This window comes from Teleopsis dalmanni, chromosome 2 (genome assembly GCF_002237135.1).
Source record: "Teleopsis dalmanni isolate 2A chromosome 2, ASM223713v2, whole genome shotgun sequence".
In the NCBI taxonomy this organism is placed as follows: Eukaryota; Metazoa; Arthropoda; class Insecta; order Diptera; family Diopsidae; genus Teleopsis; species Teleopsis dalmanni.
The window spans coordinates 159,351,831-159,371,144 of NC_051847.1; the positions used below are offsets into that span (position 1 = coordinate 159,351,831).

The 19,314-nt window shown below is 28.7% G+C and overlaps 1 protein-coding gene across 1 annotated transcript; it reads right to left on the minus strand.

The window, feature by feature from the left end:
- Positions 1-584: 584 nt before the first annotated feature.
- On the minus strand, positions 585-14,146 carry LOC119685630. Its single transcript, XM_038099974.1, has 15 exons — positions 13,920-14,146; positions 13,707-13,863; positions 13,062-13,478; positions 12,155-13,005; positions 11,389-12,087; positions 10,183-10,712; positions 7,548-7,725; positions 7,290-7,488; positions 6,851-7,233; positions 4,763-4,903; positions 2,492-4,684; positions 2,289-2,436; positions 2,031-2,218; positions 1,099-1,345; positions 585-1,044 (listed from the first exon to the last, which is right to left on the minus strand). Exons 2-15 carry the CDS (start codon positions 13,849-13,851, stop codon positions 884-886), a joined length of 6,480 nt encoding a protein of 2,159 aa, XP_037955902.1. The 5' UTR covers positions 13,852-13,863; positions 13,920-14,146; the 3' UTR covers positions 585-883.
- Between the last annotated feature and the right edge of the window lie 5,168 nt (positions 14,147-19,314).

Here is a 19,314-nt window from a genome sequence, read left to right on the forward strand (position 1 = left end):
TCGATTTTCGTGAAAATAGTGTTGAATTATGAATTACACTGTAGATAAACTCAGTGTAATAATATTTTTTTAGATGATACAAAAATATGATGTGTGTAGTTGAATAAGTGATGAGTGTAAATGACATTTCTGTTAAATTTTTTTTTGATTTATAATAAAAACTAAACATTCATCAAAGTTGCATATTTAAAATTTTTTGTTTTGATCAAAATTTTGGAACTTCACGACTAAATGTACAAAAATATTGTTTGCACGACAGAAGCTGTCAGCCACTGTATATATACTAGTGATAGAATAATAAATATAGAAAATGATATATGTATCTTAGTGCTTCAAATATTATTTGTGCTGTATGAAGAGCAGCTAATGTGATCGAACACTATATTCTGTTCGATGTTAAAATTTTATACTAATAAAATTTAATTTAAATAAAATAAGTACTTAGAAATAAAGTTTTGTTTTTAAGGGTTACGTTTAAAATTTTATTCAGTTTCTATAATGCGTACGAAAATTTTTTTATTTTTTACAACATTCTTATATTAATTATACGCTCAAGTAATATATGTTACTTATTAAAATAATTGTAAATGATTCACAGCTAAGTTTAAGTAAGAGTTGTTAATTTTAGCTAAATTCATAAACAATCAAATTAACTTTTACACATAGTACATTGCTTTTTACTAAACTAGTTTAGGAGTTAACTTATCTAATAAGGAAATATTTATAATAAAAAAAATGTGCTCACAGTAGACAATAGAATATGAATATATTACAATGAAATATGTTGAAATATGAACTATGTTGATCAAAGCATTTAAAATTTATTAAAAGAAAAATTAAAAATAAAAATAAAAAAAATAATATTTGCAATATATTTCTATATTTATACACCCGGTGGTGGTGGTTCGTCATATGTTAGATTGCTTGTTACTTTTGATGGTAACGGTATAGATGCTTTGTCGATCATATCGTCTGGTACCATTCTAAGAAGCTCAGCTTCACTTAGTTGTGCCAAACGGCTGGTTGGTTTCTCCACATATTGTACTACAAATATAAGTTTATTATATGTTAACAACAAAAATATGAATATATGCTTACAGTTTTGATATGTAATTGGAGAAATGGCATCCGCTGGATCATATTCGTCATTAACATTAACATTAACATTCACTGAACTGAATTGATTTGATATTTTAAAAGGATGAATTTTTTGGGTGTTCTGAGTGTTAATTGGTTGTGTTTCAGGTTTACTCTTAATGCTTGCTAAAATTTGTGGTAAATTCGATGGGATTGAGATATTTGCCAAAAGTTGTGTCGATGCTGGATGAGGACTAACCGCAAATTGCTATAAATGAAAGATTTAAATTGTAAATTATAATTAATATTATAATATAATTTATTTATTTATGTTTGTGCTTAAACATTGTAGTTGCAAAGGTAGTGTTACCATGAACGCTAAAACTTTGACATTTCAGAATTAAAGAATTAAATTAGAATTAAATATTACAATATTTTTATGTTGTTGTTTGGTTGTAACCTGCCAGGATCTGCTTGTGTGACCCATTTGGAGGATGTTGAACGGCACTTAGTCGTCTTCGACGAGTGGCTCCGGGAAGTAGATTCGGCTTTTCTTGGAATCAGAATACTTTTATGAAGTCAGGTAATAAAATTCGGATAACCTTCGAGTTTATTAAAAAGAAATTTAAACCATATAGAATTGACCACGTTTTTAATATCATAACTAGTAAATTCATTCCAAAAATGTGATGAGATCGTTGAAACTGACAGGATTCGTCATATGTACAGTCTAGGTACCTCTGTTATCAAAAACCCAAAAAACAAGTTCTTTGCATGGATTACAACAACAACAACAACAATTAAGCTAATTCACGTGGAGTTTTTTTTTTTTGTATGGCACACTTTAAATATATATTTTTATAAATAAAAGTGAGTGTCTAAATTAAATTTTTCACAGTCATACATTTTAAATATTCAATGAAATACATTAATTTTTTATTTTTAATACTTACCGTTGATTTTCCTGTTAAAAGGCCATCAATTTCTATTTGATGTTTTGCAATTTGCCTATTTAATTCTTCCATTTTCCTATCAAATGATACATTTCTTGTCTGCTCTAAATCATTAACATTAAGTTCGTCATCACTAGGAGAATATGGTTCATCATCATTTTTATTCGCAGTGGTTGAAAAAATTGATACTAAAATTAAAAGTAATTACACGTGTGTGTGAGTTATTAATAAAAAGTAAGTGAGTGTAAGTGATTTTACTTTTTTGTGAAGCAGCTTTTGCAATAATAGGTGCTTTAATTATGGCATCTATATCATAGTCATCAGATTTCTTTATACTTGTATTATGTTTTAATTTACGTTTTGGACTTCCGGGAGGTGTAAATGAATCTGAGTCATGCATTTTACGCTAAAATAAATACATGAAAAATCATATAAATTTTAAAAAATATTAATTAAATTACCTTCATTGGCGCATGTTGATCAATGCTAGAAATAATTGTTCTTTTACCAATGATACGTATTATTACACCTATAAGCATATCCGGTCTTTTAGAATCTGCAAAAAAATCATTATCTTCAACAGGTCTTATTATATCAGGCAACTGTTTTCCACATTCTAGAGGAATTATGTAAAAATCTTTTATTTGTGGAGCTGTTGTTTTTATAACGCCCAAGCGATTTCTTTTCTCAAGATATTGATATAATATAGTGTATGCTGACGTTTCTGACTCGCAAGTGGGAAGTATACGTATTATTACAATTTCCTTGTTGGGACTTTTTTTTATTTTAGATATATAATCCCAAACAGTATTTGGATCAATTCGCCCAACAACATCTAGCTCCTTGGGTAAAAATTTTCCCAAATTTATTGCATTTCCAACAACAGGTTGAATTATAATTTGAAAAGATGCTACGTCAATCATGTTAATATTTCCTGCCCACATAATAGGCGAGTTTCTGCTGCTTGTTTTTATTGCTGAGTACTGCACATATGGGTCTTGAGGTGGAGAAATAGTTGTACTCGTAGACTCATCATCAATTTCAATATCAATAACTTCTGAAAATGTTTGATTATTTGACTTTATTTGAGTTTCGTCAACGAGTGGTTTATCCGAAAATAAGTCGTTATGTACGGGTTCTTTTACAATACTAATATTAGCTGCCTGTTCTATAGTTTTTGAAGACTCAATTATTTTATCTATTAGATTAAATTCTTCTAATGAATTAGACGTGGTGAGTTTTTTAGGTTTTTCTTTATGAATTTTGTTGTTTAGTTTTGAATTGCTTATACCATCCATTGGGTTCTCCAAAACCTCTTCTTTACGTTCATGCGATTTTAATATATCCTTCTCTCGGAGTCGTTCTTCTTTCTCACGTTTATCATTTTTATGCGAACTTCTATGGCGTTTTTCTCTACTATGACTACCACTTGTAGAACGTGAACGGCTTCTTTTTCTGGAATGTGCTTTATTTTTATGATGATCTTTATTTTTAAATTTTTTCTCAAGTGAAGTTGACCTATCATGCTGATGTTTACGATCATGTCCCTGTTCACGGTCTCGAATATGAATCTTGCTTTTTTCTTTGATCGATATTTTTGATGAATCTGATTTTTGAATACCTCCTGTTTCAGACGTAAATTTACCTTCATAATCCCCAAAATTATTACGGTCGTCATTAATTATTTGTAAATCACCTATTCTGTCAGATGATGTCGTTGAACCTGCATTATTTAATGATTTTGATTCGATTACGTCTGTAGTATGAGTTTTTAATAAATTATATGTTGGTGTTTCATCAGCTGAGTCTTTTAAGATTGAAACTACATCTGTGATTTCTAAATTTTCACACTGAAGCTGAGATCCTTCTATTACCTCCTCACCTTTATGTGTTTTTAAAACATAATTTTTATTACATTTCAGTAAGTCCAATTCCGATTTCTTTATCATTTCAAGCTGATGTTTTACTTCGTTTTCACGCCATTGGGCAAGTTCTTGACTTGCTAATTCATCGGCAGACATTTTTACAAACTGTTTAGGATCGATTTGTTTGGTACATATTTTAGAGATAAGTGTTAAATTTTTGCGGTCTCTTATATTAAACATAAGTGATCGATATTTCGATTTATACTTCGTACTTATCTCATGTTTAAAACAATCAAACATTTCTGCCTCTGTTTTTGTAAAAAATACATCAACTTCTTCTGGCGTCATTAATAAATTATCTTGTTCATTATTTTTTTTTAATTCTGTCATGCGTTGTAATAATTGTTCTTTAAGTGTTTTACGAACATTGAAGCGAACAAGTTCTGGATCATCCATACTCAGTTTATTACTACTTTCACTACTACGTCGCTTAACAAGTCTTTCTCTAGTTTTTTCATCTTTCATTTTAACAATTTTACTAACTTTTGACTTATTTAAAGTAGATTTACTATTAGTTGTCGTCGAACTTTTTGGGGATATTTTACTATGTTCCACACTTTTTTTTATTTTAGATGAAGAAGAAGCATGTTCTGCTTCTTGAATTTGAATATGTGTGTTAAGAGCCAAAACGGGTGAAGTACTAAGCTGTCTAACTAACATTGGATTTGGTGTTTTAATTTTACTTGCTGATGAATTGGTTGCGTGCACATTTGTTTCAAAACGATTTCTCTGTTTTTTTTTTAATAAAAAACATTTGAAATTAATATTTATTTAAAAAATAAAAATCTATTTAAAAAATGCACATACCTGCATTTCAGTTGATTCAAAATTCCCCGGCAGCACTATTTCATATGTTGGATTTTCTTGAAGCCATTTTCTTATATTTAACGTTGTCGGTGCATTATTGCCAGCAAGTACTCGACCATTTTTACGATCAAACACACGAACCTAAGCATTGAAAGTAGAATAAATACATACTTATAAAAATAATTTCTTACAGAAACTATATCAAAATGTTCATAAAAATAAAGGAGAACCAGAATAAACAGGATTACTGTAATAAGATTTTACCTATAACAATAAGAGATACCAAGATTGTATGAACCTATTAAAAGAAAAACTTAGAACTATCACAGGAATCCTAACAGGGCACTGTAAACTAAAACACTACCTTACAAGACTGGATATACTTACGGATGCAAACTATAGATTCTGTGAAGAGAATGAAAAGTTGGCCACACATGTGGTGTTAGAATACCCTGCGCTAATGCATATACGGAATAGGCTCCTAAGAATGTATATTCTTACGGAAGAGACAATAAAACTCTGTAAAGTAGGTTCTATACTACTATACAAGACTTAGAGATCTATTCTAAACTCAGAAAGACAATAGACCCGACGGTCGCAGTGCCACATCCCCTAACAATAATAGTAATAATAATAAATCAAAAATTGAAATTTTAAATGATATATGATTTAAAAAAAGGTTTAATACCGTTTTTAAAAAATAAAAGCAATATTAATTCTTTGTTTTCAAACCATAAGGATATTTTGGTATATCTTAAAAATGCTCTTTCTAACCCACCGCCAAATTGTGTCTACACAGGCTAGCGTTTGGCAAGGCTTTGTATGTACGTTACATAAAAATTTTATGTACTATACTTTATCTTTTCACTAATCACACAAATTTATTTCGCAGACATAATTTGAAAATACGAGTTTGAAACGAAAATAAAAATCTTATCAAGACTCTGCCAGTATAGACGCTGAATAACAAAACAGTAGGCACTGTTCTTCATATCGTTTAGATTTTTTTCGTTTATTTTTTGTTTATGTAAAAATTAGTAAGGTTTATTATATCAATTTCTTCAATAATTAACAACTTTATAAAATATACACAGCAATGTAAAAAATAAATTACTTGTTAGAATATCAGTTTACACAGAAAAAATATTTTAAGTCGCCTCATAGTTTTTGATCATTTTCTGAAGGAACTTGTTAGAATATCAGTTTACACAGAAAAAACATTTTAAGTCGCCTCATAGTTTTTGATCATTTTCTGAAGGGATTGTCTTTTATGGTTCTTTCATGGTTTTTATTTTTTTTTTCATATTATAGTAATTATGGTTTATAAATAATTGTAAATAATTATATAAAAATTATTGATTTTAGTGAGAAATATTCGGAAATTGAAATAAATCAGCAAAATAGTAGAAAACCAACCTTGTAAAAAATAAGTGATATGCGAAAATGCATGGATGAACATCAAAAATTCGTATCTCGAACTCTAGAGCAATATGAGACCGTGTCTTTTTATCACTTTTAATAGAAAGAAAACAATATTCCATGAATGGCAAATCTTCAACTAATCGCAAAATGGCAATTAATAATTAAAAATAAAGAATAAACTTTTCTGCCTAAAATTGTTCTTTTTCGTCTAGTAGTATGCCAACTGATCAGTAAATAAATGGCGCAATATTATATGGTTATATGAGACTAAATGCAATATTTTGCATCATCTACTGTGGTAGGTAAGCGAACACAGATTTAAAACTGGAGTGTAGAGTTAACACTGTCAAACAAGGAAAAGAGACCGAAGGAAGATGCAGTGAACATGCTTTTCTTATTAAGGTGTATGTCACATATACAGAATTGAGGATAATATTGCCGCAACTGCAATATAATAGTTTCAACTTGAAGTAAAGTTTTTACATAATAAATTATAATTTCTTAAAAATTTAACAACTGTGCCCATTTTATTTTTTTTCAACAATAATATGGGTTAAGTTATTGGAATAAAATTAGTTTTCAATATGGTTATTATCCGCTGTTTTTTTTTTTTATAGTACAAACGTAAGTATACAATGTTTCTATATAATATTAATGAGAACTTACCCTTTCGACCTTTGATTTTCGGTCAATCATCGCAAGTTGATCTTCAAATAACTCTTTCACCTTTTTCTTTCTCTCAACTGCTAAATGTTGTGCTTGAGGATCTGTAATATTCGCATCTAAATAATTTTTTACATGCTTTTGAATACAGTCGTCGCTACAGAAATTTGTATTTATGCGTGATAATCTATTGCAAACTATGCATATATTTTGAGCTTCTTTTTTTTGTACATTTACAGGTTTAGATAATATATATTTGTGTATTTTTGGTTGAACCTGTGGCGATGTCTTATTACTTGTATTCGCGTAGTGTAAAACGTCAATAGGTTTCGTAATAATAGTTTTTTGCTGAGTTAAAGTTGTTGGAGTTTTTGAATGAGGAATATCTAAAAAATTTTAATTTTATAAAATTTTTTTTTTTTTTTTATAAATTATTGCATACCTGTATTAATAATATTTATAACATCGACCTGTTTTTTAGTTACTGGGGTTTCGTTTTTAATATTTAAAACTGTAATCGTTTTCACTTCTAAATTCTCTGCAGCAGTATTAGATAATTCACCGTGTACAACATCAACTTCTCCTTCTACAGAGTTACTAATCATAGGTTTTCTTACCAACATGTCGGTAATTTTCATTTGCTAATTATTTTATATTTATTTTTATTTTTTAGGTGTAATTTTATTTTATTTTTTCTTACCTTATCATCTATTTTCTTCTGTGTACATTTTGGACAAGTCCAGTCAATACCTTTTTGTTCCATATCTAAACCCATTGCTTTTGTAATACTTACACATGTTCCATGAAACCAATCTTCGCACACATCGCAACAAATCATAAAACGGTTGTTATGAGGTTGACGACAAATACACCAAAGTCTATAATAATTCAAATTTGTTATTGAAATGAATATTGTAAAGAAAAAAATTAATCTAATTTATTAATTTTTGCAATTTTATTTTAAAACTAACAGTATATGGTATTTTGTAACATACGTTGCTCTGCTCGAAGAACATGTAGCTTTTTAGACTTTTTACAATAACTCAAAGAGTGAGAAACTGTTGGAGGTCGTAAGATTCTTGAGATTCTTTACAGAAATCATCAAAATTTGCAGCTTATATTGTTGACAGAAATTTAATGATATTGAACACCAGAAAAATGCAGTAGAAGTCGCGTATATGATATTCTATGCTCCACTAAGAGAGAAGGACAGTAGTAAGGCAAGTAAATATGATACCGCGTTCTTGAATAACTTTAGCTTTAATTAAATAATTCCCTTGAATCTATTGTCCTTTTTCATTTTCTGTATTTATTTTAATTGTTCACCGTTAACGCATCCTTACTATGGTAGACAAATTATGGTGGACAAATTAGTACAGAAAAAAGTGCAATAGATTTCGCTTGAATAAAATTTGGACAATTAAAAAAAGTGGTAATTTGTTTCATTTATGCTAGATTGACATTTAAACAAAATTTCATACATATGCCTAAAAATTTTTTATTGTACTGATGTTCAATATCTAATATAATTATATTTTGTTAAGACCTCAAAGGGTTTCAAAGAGAGTTCTGTAATCAAATATCTTCTCGAAATCGTATAACTTCTCTCTTGAATACCGGTTCTAAAATTGTTAAAAGTATTATTATTAGAATTATAGAAAGAGTTGAATATTTATAATCACTATTATTAATGGATGAAAATATAAGTACTCTAGATAAGCAGGTTTCCATCACATTCGTATTCAAATCCAATTGTTAAGTTAGATAAAGTAGCGACTAATAACAGTTATTGGTATCCCCATCAAAGTAAATGTACAGCTTTTTATCACGAACTACAAATGATATTTTAAACTTTTTATTTCGAATGTTGTTCTAATATAAGGAATTCTCCTGATGAAGGCAAAGGCGAATTTGCCGAAACATGTGAAGAGATACTCAAGCACAACATTCGAAATAAAAAGTTTAAGATATCAAAAAAACATTTAAAACATTTTCGAAGTAACGAAAATTAAAACAAACTTAAATACAAATGACAATTCTTTTCCTGAAAGACTTTTGTGACAGATCCCCCTTCCTTGAGGACCTGGACCAGTTACAGGATCGGGCTTTAAATAGCATTCTATGCTTCGCAAAAGGTTCTAGGTGGTTTTAAACCCTGAGATTTTTAGTATTTATATACGGCATCACAATGGGCCAAAAGGCCTAAGTGGATCCACTAGGGATCACCGGTATAACCTAAACCTTTGTGACAGATTTGTAAAAATCATTCGAAAGACTTTTAACTATATTTACCATAATTCTCTATTAGTATACATTGTAGTGAAGTTAAACCCATTTATTTAAAATTTCTTTTAAATTACAATTTATAGTCTTTTAAATATACTTATGCTTTTCGTTTTATACAAAATATCAGGAAGTTGGTTATTTCTGTGACCATATTGTGATAGCTTTGACGTTACTATATTGATGATACTAATAAGACTTAATTATAGTTTTCAGATGATTTGAAATATTTTGAATTTTAATGTCACTTAAATGTTTTTAAATAATGAAAATACAGTAGGGCTGTACACCGATTGTAAGCCAAACATCTGACTTTTTTGTTTAATATAAAGTTTCCTCAAACTACTCATCGGAGTTATTTCGAAAAAATACGTGGTATTTAAACACATTTTATTCTTGAACATATATCTAGAAACATATGAGGAATGCTTAGGGAAGTAGTAGTATTGTAAATAAATTATATATATAATTTTGCTGACTTCTACGATAGCCTATGAACTGTATGAAATTATTTAAGTATATTGCTGGAATCGATTTCTATTAGTAAAAAGCAAAAACAAAAAAGCATTTTTTTCAAACGTTACTTATTGTATTTGTATTGAATATTTTTCATATGTATATCTTGAATGTGAATTCTTAATGTGAATGTATATTGTTTTTATCTAAACAAATAGTGTTTGAGTTGTCAAAACCTATTTATACCTATTACTATCCATTATAACGGGTACTGTCTATAGCTCGGTTTACAGTCTTTACTGATATTCAGATTTCTAATTACGAATATGTTTTTTCGATGTAATAAACACTTATATTAGTATCTAACAAAATTATATCCAACTGACAAGTGACCCGCTAGAGTCCATATGCAAAAAATAATAGCTACAAATATACCCAGAAAGAAAATGTTTTACTTAATGAAATCTAAAAATAGAGATATAATTAAAACCAATCTGAAGTACAAATCAACATCTAATTTTTAAGAAATTCTAGAAAATTGGGGGACATATATGTCCTTTTTAATTATTATTAATAACATATAGTTAAAAACATACTTCTTTGGATCGTCATCGTCATCATCGTCCTCGTTATCAGAATCGTTATCTGAAACGATGTCAATTTTCTTAGCTTGTATTTTAGTCGAAGTTGATCTTCTGCCAGATGTTCTTTTTGCAGATTTATTAGTTATACTCGGAGAAGGACTTTCTTTTGATGTTCCTTTCTTTTCTGTTGACATTTTTGTATCCGTTGTTACACTATCAATTACTTTTTGTATTATTGTTGGTGTAGTAGGTTCTTGAAACGATTCTTTTGAGTTATTTGGTTTGGGCGATAAATTACTAGTCTGTTCGCCAGGATAGTATTGTGCCCGAAGTTTAGCTCGAGTAGTAGGAGCTTCCATTGGTGGAAGTGTTATGACACGACCATTGCCACGTATAATCTTTATTGGCTCTTTACGAACAGTTGGTGTAATTTTCTCTTCTATTGTACTTTGTATAGGCAAGATTGCTGATGTGACAACACCACTTTTATTAGATATTGTCATTTCAATAATACTTCTTGGTTCAGTATGTTCCAGTGGCTTCTAAAAATAAATAATTAAAAAGTGAATTAACGTTCTCGCAGAAATTTAAATATTTCTGGCGTCACAGGTAGTGACGTGAAAAAGTAGACATAACCATGCAAGTAATAAAGGCAACAGTTTTTTATTTAGTTGATATAATAATTTCTATTAATATAACACAATTTTATACCAAAAATAATATTGTGACAGTAAAAATATTACTGAAAATACAATAGAGGTTGGGTGTAGATTAGGTACAGTTGCAATACTTTACAAAAATACTTTTGCTGTACAAATCAGCTATTATTTATTCTTTTAAAGCTTTTTAGGATATATCACAAAATTTGTGGTGTCATGTTACATCCAATATGCATATATTTATAAATATAAGCGAAACATTAGTTATTTTGTATGAGTTTTACAGTCAAATATCCATTTAGAGTTGATCTGTATAGATTTAAAAACTGCTTATGCACTTTTCAATCACTGATAGTAAGACAAGCAGGAATACTAAGTCGACTTGTTTCAACAAACTAATAAGAAATATATGTGGTTTAAAAATTGTCGGAAACCGCTTATATATATATTATAAATTTATAATATATATTTTATATATATTTGTGCCCTTTACTCATAAAATTGAATAAAGCGTATTCATAGGCTATAAAAATTATAATTTTATAGTATGAAAACTTACGGTACACTCTGCTATATTTGTTGAACGATGCATTTGCATAAGGTTGCAATTTAGTTTCACATTTTTATGTAATATAGGAGTTAATGGTGGTGGTGTAGAAGACATAGTTGAAACAATACTATCTACAGGATTGTTATTGCTATGGCCAAAAACTTGTTTATCAACTGCTTCCTTTAAAGTCTTATCATCTTCTATAAGTTTAACAACATCTTGCAAAAGGTCTTCCGGAATATCCTCCACTGGTGCGTCTAATATAGATGTGTTTGTTATGTTTATGTTGCCGATATTTGGGTTAGAATTTAAATTGTTTAATTCCTGAGTGTTAACTTCTAAAGCCTTTTCTGTACTTTCCAACATTTTTACTAGTTCAGGAATATTTTCAATACAAGCGGGTTGTATATTTTGAATTTCTACGGGTTTTTGCATTTCATGCTTTACTATAGAATCAATTAGATCTAACTGCTTCTCATGTTCGGCTGCTAGCTCTGAAGAACTTTGGTGCGTTTGAATAGATATTTGTGCAGGTAACTGATTTCTTGCCGCTGTTTCGATTCCAAGCGGCATAAATCCTTTCGGTGTAGATAAAGACTGTTTCGGTGTTCGGGAGCTTGTAGGTGTATTTAATACAGTTTCTACATTTTCCGACTGCGTTAGTAAAGCACTTATATCAGTAAATCCACCCTTTGGGCTTGCCATAACCTAATTTTAATTACATGATATATTAAAAATATATTGGTAAAAAAAACGTATGCTAAATAATAGTTACCTTATTTAAAAAAATTTCTTTTACACCATGATTCGAATGTGAACTAAATGTTCGTGACGATGTAGGTGTTCCAACTTGAAGTATGGGACCCTTTCTTGCCACAGCTGCTATAGTCGCTTGTTGAATTGGTATTTTGTTTTCGTTTTGTTTTGCAGAAACAGGGGACGTAAGAATGTTCTTTTGTTTTTGTGTTTGAGATATTACTTTTTGAGATTTTGGAATAGACTCAGAAGAGGTACTTATTTGTTTTGAAGCTACAGTTAGCGATGTCATAGAATTGGATTGATCGTTATTTGCAGTTTTGATTACTTTCGTTTGAAATTTTAACAAACTTTTCTGATCGGTATCATTATTAACCTTTTCTTGATTTGGTAACCGACGTTTATTTAAATATTTTTGCGTTTTAATTTTCTTCAACAAAGAAATTTTTCTTATTCGACTTTTACGATTACGTACGTCAAAGTCTACGTCACTAACCCTATCATTCTCCGATTCAACAGACTCAATACTTTTACTATCTTCATCCTTTTCTTCAATCGAGATTTGAATATTACTGTCTTCATTGATTTCTTCTGAACTATTTTGTTTAACTTCGTTAGTTTTTATTACTTTAGTCACATTTTTTTTTGGTTCTACGTTTAAAACTTGAATGGGTTTCTTTTTCAGAACATTACCATGCAAATAAAATTTACGATTTGTATGTTGTTTTTCTGATTCAAGTCTTGCTGATTCTAACTTTTCTCTCATTTGAGTTGGTGAAGTGAATGGTGTATAGCAATGATCATTTCGTATAACAAAAAGTTGAAATTCATGGTTGGCAGACTTTTTATAACTAGGTACACCAGCAGTTTCTGCAAAAAAATTATATTAATAATATATATCATATTATTTAAACACTGTCGCTTACTTAATGCTTCTTTTCCCATTTCGGTTGCAGCTTGTGATGTGAAATAATTTTCTAGAACTAATCCTACTATTTCTGGTCGTACATTTTCCTTAACTTTGTACTTAGACTGAGTCTGTAACTTGTTGGAGCATGCTTTATTATTTGATCTAATTTTCTTTTTCTTCCTAACACTTTCTACTACCGTTTTTTCTTTTTCATCACTTGTTTTGTTGTCGTTATCTGAATAATTTCTGTAATCAGACTCAACATCTTGTTTATCCTGGTCTGAAATTTTTTTGGAACTATCCTCCGATTCGTTATCTGACCCAACTTTTTCTTTACGAAGCGTTTGTTTGTAACTTTCAGTTTCTTCATCTTGCATGCTTGGCGTTGGTGATGTAATACGAACAACGCTAATCGAAGACAAGGCTTTATCCTCTAAAAATAAATTATTGTTTTGAAAACTTTAGAAATTAATCATATGTATAAAATTTAATTTAATTTTGTATAAACTGAAACAACTCTAGTATATTTGATAGTTACATTCATAAAATAACAAATATTGAAACCAACATGTATTCCATAGAAAGCTAATTTCAAATTACTTTTATTAAATTATAATTTATATAATGTAATTTTTAATATATTTTATAATTTTATTGTTACCCATAAGTTTTCCAACTCCATCGGAATCGATATTAATTCCATTTTTTCCATATACAATTACTAAATTTGAGTCAGATAGCTTAGAGTCAGCGCTAAGTCCAGACTTCGAATCAGTACACTTTTCAATGAAAACTGAACTCGACATTATTTTTAGAACCTGTGCGATAAACATTTTTGTTTACATATTTATGCAAAGAAAAGTTAAATAATTACCTTTAAGTCAGATAAAATAATTTTCGACTAAATCGCCATTACGCACTTTGTAAAATTAACTATTTTAAATAAAAGTACAGCAGCGAACGTTTTAACAAAGCAGAAAAGATAATACAATTATTAAATACACCTTTTCGAGAAAAGATATTGTAATTGTAATTGATTTTTGCAAAAAATCTTTACATTATATCCTGCAAATCACATATAAATCACAAATATGATAAAATATATAAAAACAACAAAGTTTTTTTGTTTTACGTGTAAATATAATTATTTTTTCCGAGTTTTGTATTTAAGCGCAAAATTTTTTCTCTTTTCCAGAATGAAATAGTTAGCAAAACTAATTTACAATGCTATGATATTTCTATGAAAATAGGGCTGCCAAGTGCTGAGAATGCTTCCACGCTAAACCAGTGTTGCTCGATTTTAAGCGGTATAGACACAAAAGCGGTCATGGCAATAGATAATCAGACGTGCTCGATAGAATAATAATAAATTACGAATATTTGTTTTCATTATTCACAAAAACATAAAATTATTCCTATTTTTTATGGTATGGCAAAAAATTTAAATTATAATTAAATATAATAATATAATAAATAAAGAATTATCATATTAAAATTAAAAATTAAATAAATTTGATTTTTATTATTCATTTTTAATTTTTTTGTCTTTATACTAGATTCACACGACAGTTTTGATTGTAATTTTATTCTTGATTTAAATTTGTAAGACCAAACAAATAAGTTGCTTTCATATTTAATTTTTCAAATTTAATTAAAAACAATTCAGAAAAATATTTTAAACTGTTATTTTTTTACGACTTCACTAATAACTGAGTTATTGAGCTACGCTTGAATTCTCACTAATAATTATTTCACTTTGCGGTCTGTTGCTAAGCTCTTCAATTTATAATACAAACTTTTTTTGGCAGTATGTACATAATGGAAAACTTTGTTTTTATACTTTCTTTTACTTTTTACACAATAATTAAAAGAAGAGGTTATATACTTGGAAATATTGGTGGAAATATAGTTTCATGTACGGCGCATAGTACAAAATAAAAAATGGAATACATTTTACAAAAATATGAAATTTGAAATTGTTATATAAGAGAAATTGCTTGGTAAAAAGTACATTTAAGTATTTTAAAAAATTTAAAAAAGAAACCAATTAAAATGTAAAAAAATATACAAATTGTATATTTAAAAAAATTTTAGTCATATTATTGAATCTTACTTTTTAAAAGTGTCTCAACTTTGAATAACCAGAATATTTCCGTGAGTTTAAATTACTTAATATGTTGTGGCATTGAACCTATTTAAACAAGTTATACATTTTTTATCAAGCTTCCAGCATGTGTCTAGCGGTTTCAATGATTTCGCAAATAGTAAAAGAATTAATTCTTTTGAAATTCGGAAATAAATATTTTATATTGTGATATTTTATAAAATATTCATCACAAACATTATACTTAATGAACTGATTTAAATAAATTTACCGATGTATGTACTGTCGTATACATAATTTAGCTTATGCATCTCACTAGCAATACATACCATATTTATGTAAAAGCAATACCAAAAGATGTTAACAGGTGGCATCACCAAAACCCAGCTTCATTTTTTATAAAATACTCCGCGTCGGACACATATCAAAGAAAACGATTAAAAAACAAAATAAAAGATATTTCACTCTACATGCGTGTGAATGTAGTGGTATTTTTATGTTTTCTTTTAGTCAATAAACAATTTAAATTAATCAAAACAAGTGATAGTATTTTAAATACTGTTTATTCTAAGAATTTGTATTTAAATATTTATATTTTAATTCGTAATAATAAAATATCGATTTTTGCTTATTTAACACAAACATTAATGCGAACTTAAGTGCAACAATTAGTTAGACTATTGATTATAATAAAAATAGTAGTTTTACTACACCTATATAAAAAAAAATAATAAATTATTTGCAAAAAAATTATTTAAAGCTTTAAAATGATTTTAATTTCGTATACATTTTATAACCATTTACTTATTTAATATTTTTGTTTATTTTAAATATTATTATAATTTTGCTATACAGTTTTATATAAAATAAATACCATTTTATTACATTAAATTGATTTGTATATTATATTGTTAGGTGCGAAGTTTAGAAGATGTATAATCTACATTTCATAAAGTACATAATATATTTTTTTGCAAAAAGCATTCAAATAATGCATATCATTGCATTTTAAATTACTTTCATTTACCTATAATGAAAAATATGTTGCGAGACCCGACTTCATAAAAAATATAAGCAACACACAAACAAACTAGAAACTAAAGGAAAAATATCAAATATTTTTTTAATTCCGTGTACGAACACTACAAATATGTATGCATATCCAATACAATCTATCTTTTTCACAGACCACCATCATTGTTGGAGCAACATTTACAGGACAATACTAGCAACGATCTTTTAGCTCATTATACTCAAAAATCTTGCGAAAGATCGTTTGAAAGATCTTTCGTATTCTGGCAACGGTCTGTTTCAAGACGGAAAGATTTTTTCGACCTTTCTACAGACCTAAAGTAAGAACTGTTATTGATTAGATCTTTGGACTCAGAGCCCTCCACACAGATCCAGTTGACAACAAGGTTGTCAACATCTCTGCCTAACATCTCGCTAGAAGAACGAAGTTTCCCTTGTACAGCAAGAACTGTCTTAGTTCAATTGAGATCAAGATATAACTGAGTGCTAAGCAGGTACTTGTCACGCATTAACACCTCTATTCCTAATGTGTACCCATACTGCAACCCCACCCCACGACGCCGTCCATTTATTCCCCTGTTCTATAACGTACACAAACTTCCGCTCAATTGACCTTTGGACCCATCTCATTGAAGTAGCAAGGTTTCTCCATCTGTTTTTAATTTCACCACGAAAGAAATAAAACAAAACAGCTTTCTACCACGAATTACTTATGATAAAACTTTATTGAAAGATTTTTGTGTCAGAGTAGCAAAAATTTTAGAAACGGTTTTCCGGTCGTTCTAACTAAAGATTTTTAACAATTTACCAGAATTGCTCTGTTATTCTGTTTACAGTACCAACATACTCAACTGTCAAATATGACAGAACTATGCGCTATAAAACAGCAATTAGATGCTGTTCGTAAATTGTCTAAATGTAAACTAATATAGCTTCTTTTTTCTGATCTCAATTAATATATTTGAGCAAAAAAAAAAAAATAAATAAAAAATGCATCATACCATACTATTTTATGGCATGATAAAACACTGAATACACTTTATATAAATAGCTGTGACGAACATTTAAAAAAAAAATCGATTTATAAACACGTTCTGCAAACGAACGGAAGTTTAAAGTCTCGTAAGCAACACTCAGGACTGATACTGACATTTAAGTTACGTCTTTAATCAGAATAACGCCGCTATCCACAGTAACTGGCATCCCTGTTCTACACTAATTTAAAATCACTGTTCTAACATAGAGAAAATTTATCTTATATTTACTTCAGTTTTCTTTACTTCATTGTTTATCAGGCATTGTTTATTGCTACTTGACTTTTTAAAACTGTGCTCTATCCTGCCGTATTTTTATATGTATATTCTCCTGTAACTCTTATTTGGCTTGCATAAACGCACAGATCGAATTTGGATATTTTCTGCGACCATCATTTGAGCAAGTTTCCATAACGTCATTAGTTTTTTAGAGTGTTTTACTGGATTGCAATGATGTTTTGTTTGCAATAAATATAACATTCCTTATGTTTAAATGCGCGAAGTTTTGTAGGAGTGGATATATGCCATATTATTTCAATAACTTCGTTAAATTTAAGCTGTAATTAAAGATAAAAAATTAAGTGAAATCTAATAACAAAATTAATTTATGTTGTTGTAAAAAATATTTAATTTGCTTTTTATAACCTTACTAACGAATCTTAGTGTACAACTTACTATTAAATAAAATTTTATGAAGTAGTCCAAAATTGATATATTTAATTTTTTCAAAGTACGATCCGTAGAACCGATCCTCTTTACTTATAACATTTCGAAACAAATACTCTTTCTCTATTAAATTCATGTACCTATTTAATATAACAAAATTTTCAAGTACATTGTGAAATTAACTTTATTCCCATGTTTTAAATTAATAAACCTTAAAATAATAAGTAATATAAGCAATAAATGTAAATCTAATATTAAATTCAAAATTAAAATATAAATACAAAATCATTTCTTCAATAAAATATTTCGTATTAAGACCAAAATTAATACAAATCAGTTTTACGTACTATTTTGCTGCGATATTTGTCATAATATTGTGCGCTTTTAAATCATCATTTCACACAAATGTGCAGTAGACATTTCGTCTCCGCACATTTGGGTGCATTTTTATTTTCGAGTCTGCACACAAAATGTGCTCCTCGTATTCTTTTCTGCACACGTTGTGTGCGAGAGCAAGCTGGCTGCCGCACACACAATGTGCTGTGCGAAATAACTTCGGCACAAACACCGAATGCGTGTGCGAGTTTTATTTCACTCCACCACATTCGTGTGAAATGTGCGTTTTGTTTGTGCACACAAGATGTGGCACTAAAGATGTGCACAAAAATTTTCGCACACCACATTTGTGGTGTGAAATTTTATTTAGAATCGCACAACATTTGTGCGTGGTGTTTTGCATTTTTGTGCACAGCACAGTGTTTTTCTGAACCCTGATATATGGCAGCAGTTCCATATATTATTAAGCTAATTGATATCATCTCTTGTTTGATTCTTGTTATAACAGCTTTCTCTTATCCGCTTTTATTTGTTATGATGCTTCCGAATTAAATTATTGTATTAATTATGTTATCTGTGTATTTTATTGTTTGAATTGATTTTACCTTTTTGGTTTCTAATCGAATGGAAAAAAATACAAACCCTTATTTGTTACAATGGATAACACACAATTTTTTTTTTGCATCTCAAAGTTTTACCATATTTTTGATCAAATTTTATTTTTAAAAATGTTACAACAAAAGTCTGTAGTTTCTGGTCGTAATATGAGTGAAAATGTTATATAAAAGGAATATATGAATATAGAATTAAAATGGAATAAAGGTATGCAGCTTAAGCGGGTTCAACTGCACGACGTTGTATGCAGGTCATAAGTTTTTTCCAGTTTACTCAAAGAGAATAAAGAACAGAAAAAAGAGTCTAATACAGAAATAACTAAAAAAATTTATTTACAATTGAAAAATGTTTTTAATATTATTAAAATAGTAATGTTTTTCACTTTACAATATATCATTTTTCATGAGTGATGAGAAATAAAAATCCACTTGGAAAGTAATGTAGCATAAATGTTTGAAAGTGTATGTTCGTGTGTATGCCGC

Bases quoted from the DNA above. Each gene is read 5' to 3' on its own strand.
- LOC119685630 (XM_038099974.1), bottom strand. From the start codon at position 13,851: ATGTCGAGTTCAGTTTTCATTGAAAAGTGTACTGATTCGAAGTCTGGA. The intron at 4,904-6,850 runs GTAAGTTCTCAT...TTCAATGCTTAG, and splicing joins GAAAATCAAAGGTCGAAAGG to GTTCGTGTGTTTGATCGTAA. The intron at 1,045-1,098 runs GTAAGCATATAT...TTATATTTGTAG, and splicing joins TCCAATTACATATCAAAACT to TACAATATGTGGAGAAACCA.